The following is a 12,238-nucleotide window of genomic DNA, read 5'->3' as shown; positions in this document are numbered from 1 at the left end:
TCAGATATAGCCTTGTGTTCCGTTGAGAGATGTCAGTTCAGATGTTTCCCGAGGTCTCCTTAAAGCCTTCATCTCCCATTGGGACATCGGACCTCCCAACAAAGCACAACAATAAACTGGCCGTCGTAAATCACCAAGGATTTCTATTGAATTAGCTCCGCAGATTAAATCTAGCATAATTGGTTAAATGCAGGGGTGGACTGGCCATCTGGCATACCGGGCATCGTCCCGGTGGGCCGTTGACCCAATGTGGGCCGGAACGCAATGTTTTTTCTTTTCTTTTTTTCCCCTCTAAATTCCCTCCAATTGGGCCGGCCAATTGGCTACAGAGGGCTAGCAGTGTGTTGCCAGCATCGACACATATTATTGGTCTATTGTTTGTCATTGTCAATCAATCATGGGCTGACAGGCTCAGAGAGCCCTGACAGTGCTGTCAATCACAACACAAACCAGGGTGGGGCGGGACCTCATGGCATGGGTGGGAGTCGCGGGACGGGCTGCTGCTGCGCTGAAAATGGATAAGCAGAAGAAACGCCCGGGTGGCGCTGAAAAACTGCAACTTAAAAAGCTGAAGTCTCTGGAGGTGGAGGCTGCTAAATATTCTAAATTGACGGACCTATTTGGTGCCGTGGTCACCGCCCCAGCAGGTGCTGCTGCGCCGGGAGACGAGCGAGTGGAGGAATACATGGTAAGTAACGTTAGCCTGGGCTGGCTAGGCTACATTTTTGAGACATGTCCAAAAAAAAAGTTGAAAACTTAACTGCATAGTCCTACTTGTGACAACATATTAACCCAGAGTTGAAGGGCTGTGAATGTTGGTAGTTGTGGTTGATTTTGTTTAAATATGCCGAATTGTGATATTATGGGTTTTTATTGTTCAGATGATTTAGCTAGGCTAGCTAAGAGCTGCTAACGTCAGCGGTTTCTTGTAGCCATAGCAAAAGTAAACGTTCACATGGACCAACGAGCTGTAAGTAGAGATGAAGCGGCGGAATCAAGCTGTATTGTAAACACAGATGAGATACTTTGAATTTTAGCAAAAAATATAAGTAAACCTATAGGAAATAATTAGATTAATTTGCAATATTTGCCATTGAATTTATTGTAATCTTTCAATTCATTTATTGTTTACTGAAGTGATAACTATTTCATAATTTGTGTGTAACTTTAATTTCTTTGTAAATGTGTTACTTTTACTGTAGTTTTCAAATGGCTGTGTATAGTGCTGTCTTGAGCATTTTCAGGTATTGTCACAAAGATCTGACTTTTTTGCATTGGAAAACACTAAGTGTCATAATGAAAACATGGCAAAGCCACTAGTGTTGTTACGCTTGCGAACGTTTCGTTCAATATGAACAATCTTTTATCTTGTACATTATTCTGTGGTTTGGCTGTAGAGAGTGAGGAGTGTGTCAGCCCAAAGACAGGATCACCTGAGAGGGAAACAGCTGTTGAGAGCTATGAGTGTGCCAGTCAAATAACATATTTTTTTTCACAACCTGATCAGAGAAGTCTCCAGTCATTTTTAAATTACCATCCTCAGCAAAAAAGTAGCAATCCAGTGGTGCAGAAAGTGTTCTGTAGCAGAGACGGCACCAGTAGAAGGTGGCTGACATACTGTCCAGAGCGTCACATGCTGTATTGTTTCATCTGCATGGCATTCGGTAAGAGAACTGATAGCAGTCTGTTCATCAGTGGAATGTCAGATTGGAGGTATATACACCAGCGCACAGAGGAGCATGAGAGAAGCAGTGGACACAGAAACTGTGCTGAAGCTTACCTCTGGAAATCCGCCAGTGCTGATATCAGCAGTGTGTTTGGTGGCAGTCAGATGTTGGCGCACAGAGAGCAGGTCAGAAAGAGACGCCAGGTTTTGGAGCGCATCGTAGATGTCATCAAGGGTCTTGGGAAGAGGGGGCTTGCATACAGGAGGTCAGAAAATGAGGCAGCATATACTCTGGAAGACCACACAGTTGATCATGGTAATTTCTTGGAACTCATACTTCTACTGGGGAAGTATGATTTCTGTTTAAAAGAGCACCCCTGGAACAGCTGCATTGAGAACAGCGAAAAATGGTTGCATTTGTCTGGTGGCACGAGAGGCAGAGGCTCCCTTGTAACTTTACTCTCCAAAACCACAGTCAACTCATTGATAGATGCAATTCACCATCTCATTCAAAAAAACATCTCCAGTGATATCAAGAAAGCAGTAATATTTTCAGTGCAGCTGGACACAACACAGGACATCACCTCTCAGGATCAATGCTCTATAATTATGAGGTATGTTACTGATGTTGTTCATGAGAGGCTTGTTGCAGTGCTGAAGTGCAGTTCATCCACTGGACAGGCCTTTGTCAACATGCTGTCAGAAGTTCTGGACAAAATGGGCCTCAGCAAGACCATGTGCATTGAAAATGCGACTGATGGGGCATCAAACATGCAAGGCCAATACAAAGGATTCTCCTCACTATTGTCTGCACAATCTCCAAACCAGGTGCATGTACTGTATGGTGCTACGCACATGTACTAAATCTGGTGCTTGCAAACACAACCCAGATTGTTATTGAGAGTGGGTCCCTGTTTGCGCTCCTCAATGGCATTGCGGTATTCATCAAAGAGTCATATAAAAGGATGAATGTGTGGGAAGAGTCAGGCCGAAACAAGAGACGTAGACGCCTTGCTCCTATTGGCGAGACACGCTGGTGGGCCAAGCATGAGGCCCTGAAGAAGGTGTTTGGCTCCTTTGGAAAACCGGAAGATGGTTCTGTACGTTGATGTGCTGTTGATATTATCAGCTATACAGAAACAGGCAACAGTGAAACCATGTATCCGTGTCATGGCCAGAGGATATGCAGAGTCATTGCTCAAGTATGAGACGATCTTGATGGCTCAAATCTTCCTCCGCATATTTGAACATACCTCTCCATTGTCTAAATACCTTCAGACGGCAGGATTGGACATCCTCTCTGCTCACAGAATGGTGGCATCGACACAGGATACGCTGAAAAGCTTGGGAAGAGATTTTGAATCTGTAAAAAAAGCAGCAGACACATTTGTCAACTGGACAAACACAGAAATCCAAGAGAGAGATGACACGGACATTGAAGTGGAGGCCACACTGCCACAAAAGAGGAGGAGGATGAAGAAAGTCTTGCCTGGAGAGATGGCTCAGGATGAGACCCTGGATGATGCAGAAAAATCCTATGAGGTGAATGTGCATAACCGGATCATGGACACAGCAATTGAAGCCATTCATAGGCGCTTTTTAACACACGGCAATCTATATGCTGACTTGGCATGTCTGGATCCCAGAAACTTCCCTCAGCTCTGCACCAGTGCTCTTCCCCAGTCTGCCCTTCAAGACTTAAGCAAGTGCTTGCAAGGATTTGACAGCAGGGCAACCAAGGAAAATATGCAGGACGAGTTGAAAAGCTTTGCACTCCAGTGGAACAGGCTGAAGGCATCCCCATTGGCAGAGTACAAAGCAAGAACAGTAGAAGATGGATCAGGTGGTGAGGAGGACAACACAGAAGAGGTTGAGATAACTCCCATAAGCTGTTGCTCCTGCAAAGAATGCCCTCTGTGCTGCTACCAGATACTTCGCCGTTTCAACATGCTAACAGATGCATACCCTGTCCTAGGCCTTGCTTATAAATACCTGCTTACATTATCCCTCACACAGGTGGCTTGTGAGCGCACATTTTCAATTTTGAAGTTTATTAAAAACAGACTCAGAAGCACCCTCTCATCTGATAAATTGGAGGCATTTATGTTGATGGCCACAGAGAAAGACATCCTCATGTCCTTGGAATCTGACTCTGTGATAGACAGACTTGCAGAGAAGAGTGAGCTGCTTAAAAAGCTGCTCCACTGATAAGGCGAGAAATATTTAATATTATTGTTATTATCACACATCACACATTATGGATGTAGTAATTAATTATTTGTCATTTTAATGATGCTTTTCAGAAGTTGTATTGTGCTTATGTATTGATCCTTAATGGTGTGATCATGTACACTAAATTATCAATTATTCTCGATTACAGGTTGTTCTGATATATTTGAGGAGTCGTTCTCCCTCTGTTCTATATGTGGACTTGTTCTCTCATTTGGGACCATTGTTAGAATTTGGTAAGTTTATCATGTATTTTTTAATGTTGTATAAATTCATACTTCATCATTTAAAAAAGTTTTGAAAGAAACGCACATCCCAAAAGTTTTCAACTCTAGGTGCAGGACAGAGGAAAACATTTTATTTATTTTTCAGACTTAATAATGTATCCGATTCCCTCTCAGGTTGACCACTTGACATGTGAGAGCTTGAGGAGTTGTTCCCCCTCCGTCCATGTTCGAGGATTCGCTCCCTTACCACTTCACCACTTTTTGAGAAGTCTATGATTTGTTGAGTATGTCATGTGTCTTATAATGTTATATTAATTCATACTTGATTTGTGATGATGAGACTTAATAATGTTTCCATCTCTCTTTTAGGTGGACCACCCTATATATGAGAGCCTAAGGCTCCATCATTCACTGGGCCACTTTTAGGTTCCTGAGCTTATTTCATGTGGTGAGAGGAATGCAATATGTGTATGTTTAAAGGTTTATGTGAAGAAACATACTATATGTGTGATAAAATGACAATTGGTAATTCATAAATGTCTCTTTATATTCTCTGCTACCATTATCTCCTGTCAAACAGGTTTTCCTGACCTGCTAGAAGTTCTTCTATGATGCTTTAGTCATCCATCATATCTGAGAGCTTCGTCTTGACTTTGTGAGTTTATTATGCAACTTGTTTTGTCTCAGATTGAAACAAAAGGTTTGATTATGATTATTTCCTGGCTGAAGATTTTCATATTGATGGTTTTAATTTCAAACATCTGCATATCTTTTAAGTTCAATTAACAGTTATGCAGGTAGGCCTTAGGGCTCTTTTGAGACTTAAGTCATCCTTCATGACAGATACATTTGTTCACTAAGTGTCACTACGTCACAAAAAGGCTACATGGCTACATATATTTGTCAGTGCACAGATACTGAGTACAAGTTCTGTTTGCTGTTTCTTGCAGGTCACGAATTTGGTGAGGAGTGGAGCTGGCTGGCTGCGGACGAGGAAGTATAGAGCAATACATACTTGTGCACATACACGTATATGAGAATGCATATCTATTCAGACCTGTAACCCATGTCTTAGACTTTTCACACAGCTACAGTATATATATATATATATTTTTCCAATTCTCTATTTATGGTTTCATAATGAGTGAGTGAGTTTCAGCTCTAATGCTGCTACTGTCTGTAATATGTTTCTATTTAGATTATTTGTCAGGATATTTTTTTGTTATTATTGTCCGAGTCTGGTTTTAACTAATACTGGGCTTACACCAAAAGATTTTCACAGTCACAGACTAAAAACTGAAAGGGTAGCATAAGGGTTCTTCCCGTTAGTCTCGTCCCACCCCTAGTCATGACATAACTTCTGTTGTGATTTGACACTATAATGAATAAAGGTTGATTGATATAGCTGTCAATTTTAGTCCTTGAGTTCATAGTTAAGTGCTTTATTTGTTAACTGCTATCAAGGAATATGACTCTCCTTTGTAGTATGCATGAAAGAAGATGCCGCAAGTTTAGTGGACTTCTATGTAGTGTCCGCTGAAAATGTAGTGGGCTGGTCTGGACAGAAAATGCCAGGGCTGAATTTTTGTCCCAGTCCACCCCTGGTTAAATGCATTATGTTGATTAAGCGGTTCCGCTCGCTGTAATAAAGTAACAACAAGGAGAGCAGATCTTTGTTTTTCTGTTTCTTTCTTCCGTCTTTTGTCATGAGAAATCTTTACAAATGACCTGACAAATGAGATTTGGTTTCCCCTTCCTCCTTTTACTGCCAGTCTCTCACTCGGTTCTCATTTTTGATTGTTCTTCCATTCTCTTTGCAGGCTTCTGGTAAAAGCTCCATCTACTGCCACCCCATTATATCTCATTATCTTCCTCTATCTTCTGATGCATAGGCTTTTAGGAATGGGAAACTTTGCGAAGTACGAAAAGTGTCTGTTCAAATTAAGAAAATTACGTTATTATTCTCTCTAATCAGTACTCCTTCATCAGTGAATGCTACTCACATGCCGCCTGTATTTAAAGGAATGCTATTGTGCTCAGAATAATGCCCTAATTACTGAGCACCTTCTTTAAAGAAGCCACTCAATCTTTTATCCCACGACTCAATTACTTTCTGCTACAGACAAGGAAAACTGTTTACTGTCAAACACCTTTCTCATCAGAAAGTGGCAGAGCGAGTCTTTCCTCCACATGTTTCGTACTAGACACATAAGTTGTGGCGTGAGTTTATGCAATTACATTGCAGTATGAGAAACCTCTGAACATTTGTTGTTATATGTGTACCAAACTGTGACACTAAACCGATTGGATCAACACGTAAGGTTATTAAGTGATGTATCCATCTAAGTAACTGCTGTGTTTTGCTGTGTTTTGCTGTTAATGCGAACTGCACTCTCTCCTGTTGCTTCATCTTAAATGATTTCCACCCGCGTTTAGAAGTTATGTAGCTGCAGGTACAAGGCACTATTTTCACACTCTTTTTGAAAGACATAAAACATGATCAGAATAATCTCTTACTGCTCTGTCCCGTTTAATGTTAGAACCCTGTATTGAATGGAAGCCATAAATGCACTTCCAAAGTTGTGGCAGTCTGAGCATCTGTGACTCTAAGCCTTTTCTGATCCAACTTTTACAACTCAGAATAAATGAAATATTCTTACAACTCTTACAAGGGGCTTTGATAGTGTGTTGCCCAGCAACATTAGCAATGGGTGCTGTTGGGCTATTTGACATTTGAATGCCAGATAAATCTATTGTTTCACGAGCCAGCATTTAAGGCAAGTTCTGGCTTTCAGCTCCAGATGTCTCTGCATGGATGGTCATAGATGGTATGAAAACATATGTTCTCTTTCATATTGGTTATATGGTTCAACGACGTAGTTTAGTGAGTAAAGTGGCCCTGCTATTGCCAGGTTTGGGACAGCCATGCTGTAATGTAAGCCACATTATAAGAGCATCCACTAAATGTGGACATATGTTATGTTAATGTACTTGTACTAATACTTAATGTACTGTTAATGTAATGTGCTGCTAAATGAATTGCAACATTTGTACAACCATTTCTAACTGTCTTTGGGGCATGAAACATGTTCAGCTTCCTTAGGCAATTAAGTTATAATTTATTGTAAATGCAGTGAAAATAACCCCATAATATGCGAACATGGAAAGGTCGTACACTTCTCAAAGCAAATGTTTTTATGAGTAATTTACTGAAGCTCTATTAGTTATAATGACATGCATTCAAGTAACTTAACTCTCTTTTAGGGGCTAGAAGCAAATGGTGTCTCAAATTGCCTTAAAACTGAGCTGTACCCTTCACATTAGAATAAATATTTATCATGTCCATGTTTCCCCAACAATCATTTAGCAGCCAAGCGCCAAAGCCAGTAAAAACATTTCTCCAAAATAATAATCTGTTAACTGACCCAGAGCTGCAGTGCTGTTGTTCCAATGAGCACTGCATGCTTTCACACAGCCAAAACACAACCAGACCTCTGCACCGTTACAAACAGCCTCTCCCTGCAACACCACGCAGAAATGATGATATTCCATGAATTATGCTTTCACCAGAGTTATTTGGCATGATACCAGAAATAACTCTAAATAAAACCCAATACCCAAGTTAGACCATATGCAGCTTTCTCAGCAATATTACATCCAAGAATCCCAGTGTGCCAGTTTCTTCACTCTTTTTTTGCAGCAAAGCAGAGAAAAACCGCCTTCTGATTAGTAGCAATGGACACATCTGGGCCCATTGCTTTCCCAGTATAAAAATCCAAATGCTCTGTCTCCGTGTCTCCCTTCGTATACGCTCAGACACCGTGGTGTCCTTCTTTCTGCAACTACACACAGATAACACGAAAGGAGGGCTATTTCTGATAGTGGAGGTCGACGTATTGATTTTTGCCAAATTTCGCTTAAAATGTACGCATGTTTCAGAAATTGGTGTATCCAAATAAAAGATTATTTTTGTGTAAATAGTATACACTCATGCTATAAGAAAGCAAAAAGCGAGTTGAGACAGTAACACAGCACATCGAAGACGCAACATAAGTGAAGGCTGCACAGACACTTAATTTGTGATTGGTTTATACAGATTATACACACTGCCCAAATTGCATTTTTTCTTCACCTTTTTCTCAGAACACACACACACACACACACACACACACACACACACACACACACACACACACACACACACACACACACACACACACACACACACACACACACACACACACACACACACACACACACACACCTTAGTCTTAAGGATGATATATGAGCTGTCAATACTCAGTCAATACCTTGTCTTGTTAGCTAAATAGATGTGGTCGTCAGCCGAATGATGACTGCAGCTGTGATGAAAGTTGATACTTTCACGTCCATTATGTCTAAAACAAAGTTGTCTTTTAATAAAAACATATGTGTTATTCATAAAATTACCTTGCTTCTAAATTTGTTGGTTTTATTTTTGATGACTTTTTGTTTTTTAAACTAATTCTGCTGAATCAACTGATAACAACAAGAGAACAATTATTCCATCCAGAAACAAACGTTTTAAAATGTTAGCTTCGAGACTTGATTATCCTTTGTCAGCTTCAGATGATTCAGAAGGGAAGTTTAGGTACATTAAGTTGCATCCTGTGTGTCTGTTGAACCGCAGTATAGCTTTTTGTTCCACATTATAAATAGACAGTGACATGTAGCCACCGTTTAGCCAGTAAAAGCACACGTAAAGGCGGTGGTAGCTTCTACGTAACCTTGGACAGAATGACCCGTGTGGGCGTGACAGAGTTCATATGGTGTTGTTGCAAGAAGATCTCCCTTGTGTGTGGTGAAGCCAAGATGTGTTTATCACAGTAATCATGGTATTGAAAAATCCATGTTGTTGTAGAGCGTAGCAGGGTGATGATGAAACAGGTATACCATAATGAGAAAGCAAAGATGATCGCTTTAAAAGAGTATTTCATGGCACCCTAGCCAAGCATGATGAAAAACAAATGATTTTATTCCAACTTACAGGAATACATATTAGTGGTTTCACAAAAACTGAAATGTCATGATTTCATTGTTTTATTAAAGTGGACCTATCATGCTATATTTGAATAATATAGTGTAGGACCATACCTATATAAGGCATATTTATACTTTTTATTTTTCAAATACCAAACAGATCATGCATTTTAGCCATTCCTCATTTCGCTCAATTTAACACTGTCTTTTCATGGGCTGATTCTGTGAGAACAGCACCATCTACAGGCCTGGCATATGTACTACAGCGTCTCTAGCGCTTTCAAACGGCAATGTCCGTGGCTGTCTCCTCCTGATTGGTGGAGTTGGCCCAATAGCCGTAGCACCACTTCTGTGACGTCATAGAAGTGTTCAAATCTGGATCAGTCTGTATCAGATCCGTTGCAGCCCCTTTTAAAGAGATTTGGGTATGGAGGAAAATAGAGAGGGTTGTGTTTTCTGACACTTGGTGAGTTCCCTGGAACACCGGGGACACATATTCATGTATAAAAGATTTACAAAAGTGCATTTTGCATAATAGGTCACCTTTAAATGCTACTAATTTATGTATTTTTCTAAGATGAAAGCCGAATTTCAATCAGCATCCATGTCATCGTCATCAAAAGAGCAGCCAAAAACCACCTGGAGGTGGCACATCCATTTTGAAAACAGAGTGAATGAAATGAAAAACATTTCGAACAGAAACGTTATCTGCCAAAAATCAGGGTTTATAGAGGTGCATTGTTGTGACACTGATGTAAATTATGTAGCAACACATGTCAGTACTTCTGGCTTCATAATTATGGTCACAAAGGCAGTGTATTTAGTGCTAATTCTGAAATCAACCTCACACATGATTGCACAAGCACATAGGTAAAATCCAAGTGCAGCTGGAGGAAAAAGAATGAATCTGATTGTTGACGACTAAATTGAATAATCAAAGAGAAAGAAGGGAAGTCACATCTTCTTGGATGTGAAACAATGAAATCCACTTGACTTTCAATCATCCCGGAGCCTTGAAGCTCTTTATCTCTGTCCATCAATCTCACATGGAGAGATGGAGAAATGGATTAACTTCATATTTCTTTTCAAGTACACGTTTCTTTGTTTTCCAGCAGAAACATTATATCTGCCTTAAGCTTTAGAAAATGACATTTAAGTCAGTTTTTGACACAATTTCACAAAAAGATTGACAAACAATCTGATCAATATTTTTGCAGGGATGCAAGTCCACAGCTACTTTCTGTTTTTCTCCTTTTCCCTTCACAGTTTGCACTTACAAAGTACACTGTTATCCACTGCTGCAGTCTCATTATTATAAAGGCTAAGGAGCTGCTCTTCCTCTCCACCTACAGATTTAGCAGATATGTTATATTTTCACTGTCCTTTACACTCGCGTAGCTGCCCTTATGGTTGCCTTTACTCCTACGCATTCCTTTACATAGAAACACTTTCTCACCCTAGGATCTAAAATCAAACAATGTATCAAGACTAGCTGAAGCATTTGCACTTTGCTGACACACCTCACTGCTATGAATTACTAATTCATGTGGTTTGTTCTCCCACCTGTTTTCATCATTTCTATTCAAACACTCTTTTGAGGCGCAAATAGCACAACTGTTGCTTGTTTTTTTCACTCTGAACGTGAACTCAAATGAACTTGGTTTCTCACTGAAGAGTATCATCTGTCGGCAATATAACTTGAACGAGTCGAAATTGAACTTTTTCATCCGAGTGGCAAATCATTTGTGTTGAATGGGAATCCACATTCACAAAAACATGCATGCACACACAGTCATGTTTTAAAAAAAAATGACACTTCTGACTATTCCCAGCTGTTCCTAAAATAAATACGATACGATACGATACGATAATACTTTATTGGTCAGATCAAGTCTTAAATTTGACTTCTGTCACAGCAGCTCCGTGTCCAACATCAACAGAGAAATGTCCAGACACAATACATGAAACACAAACAACAAACATTTAACATAACAGCGCAATCAGTGAGAGAAAACATGCTCAAAGAGGAAAGGAAAGGAAAGGTTTGGTGAGTTGAGTGAGGAGTGCACAGCAACACTGATAATACAGTCTCTGGTCTTGTGTCGGTGGAGGATCAGGTAAAAGCTATCAGAATAGTCAAAGAGAACACTAATCAGGATATGCTAATCAGAGGACTGTTTTTCTTATTCTTATTCTGTCGCGACACAGCCCTGGTACAATCAGTTTGACAAGATGCTTCGATAATGAAATTGAGATGAACATATAAGACTGTGCAAATGAAATCAGACCACCATTCTTTAAATGCAATCTCCTAATGAGGAAAGATTGAAGGAGGGAGCGGAGGGACAAAACAAACAGAAAAACACTGCACTGCTCATGATGTGAAACACGGCTACAAATATAGATAGGTACAATAAGATCAAAACCACATACAGTGGGGCAAAAAAGTATTTAGTCAGCCACCAATTGTGCAAGTTCTCCCACTTAAAAAGATGAGAGGCCTGTAAATTTCATCCTAGGTATACCTCAACTATGAGAGACAAAATGAGAAATAAAAATCCAGAAAATCACATTGTCTGATTTCTAAAGAATGTATTTGCAAATTATGGTGGAAAATAAGTATTTGGTCAATAACAAAAGTTAATCTCAATACTTTGTTATATACCCTTTGTTGGCAATGACAGAGGTCAAACGTTTTCTGTAAGTCTTCACAAGGTTTTCACACACTGTTGCTGGTATTTTGGCCCATTCCTCCATGCAGATCTCCTCTAGAGCAGTGAGGTTTTGGGGCTGTCGCTGGGCAACACAGACTTTCAACTCCCTCCAAAGATTTTCTATGGGGTTGAGATCTGGAGACTGGCTAGGCCACTCCAGGACCTTGAAATGCTTTTTACGAAGCCACTCCTTCATTGCCCGGGCGGTGTGTTTGGGATCATTGTCATGCTGAAAGACCCAGCCACGTTTCATCTTCAATGCCCTTGCTGATGGAAGGAGGTTGTCACTCAAAATCTCAAGATACATGGCCCCATTCATTCTTTCCTTTAAACGGATCAGTCGTCCTGGTCCCTTTGCAGAAAAACAGCCCCAAAGCATGATG

The 12,238-nt window shown here is 40.3% G+C and overlaps 1 protein-coding gene across 2 annotated transcripts; it reads left to right on the top strand.

Annotated features, from left to right (window-relative positions):
• The first annotated feature begins 201 nt into the window (after positions 1–201).
• LOC307044173 (uncharacterized protein) lies at positions 202–5,609 on the top strand. Of its 2 annotated transcripts, none has more exons than XM_079689249.1 (6): positions 202–688; positions 4,047–4,131; positions 4,297–4,401; positions 4,492–4,570; positions 4,703–4,777; positions 5,073–5,609. In XM_079689249.1, exons 1-3 carry the CDS (start codon positions 470–472, stop codon positions 4,299–4,301), a joined length of 309 nt encoding a protein of 102 aa, XP_079545375.1. In that variant the 5' UTR covers positions 202–469; the 3' UTR covers positions 4,302–4,401; positions 4,492–4,570; positions 4,703–4,777; positions 5,073–5,609. The 2 variants fall into 2 exon arrangements, with proteins under 2 accessions (XP_079545375.1, XP_079545374.1); XM_079689248.1 differs by having other exon boundaries at positions 4,297–4,406.
• The last annotated feature ends 6,629 nt before the right edge of the window (positions 5,610–12,238 follow it).

Source organism: Notothenia rossii (assembly GCF_949606895.1).
Source record: "Notothenia rossii genome assembly, chromosome: 6".
NCBI lineage: Eukaryota > Metazoa > Chordata > Actinopteri > Perciformes > Nototheniidae > Notothenia > Notothenia rossii.
This window is presented reverse-complemented; position numbering and strand designations above follow the sequence as displayed.

Excerpts from the sequence above, each read along its gene's own strand:
- LOC307044173 (XM_079689249.1), top strand. The coding sequence starts at position 470 with ATGGCATGGGTGGGAGTCGCGGGACGGGCTGCTGCTGCGCTGAAAATG. Across the intron at positions 689-4,046 it reads AGCGAGTGGAGGAATACATG|GTTGTTCTGATATATTTGAG; the intron begins GTAAGTAACGTT and ends TCTCGATTACAG.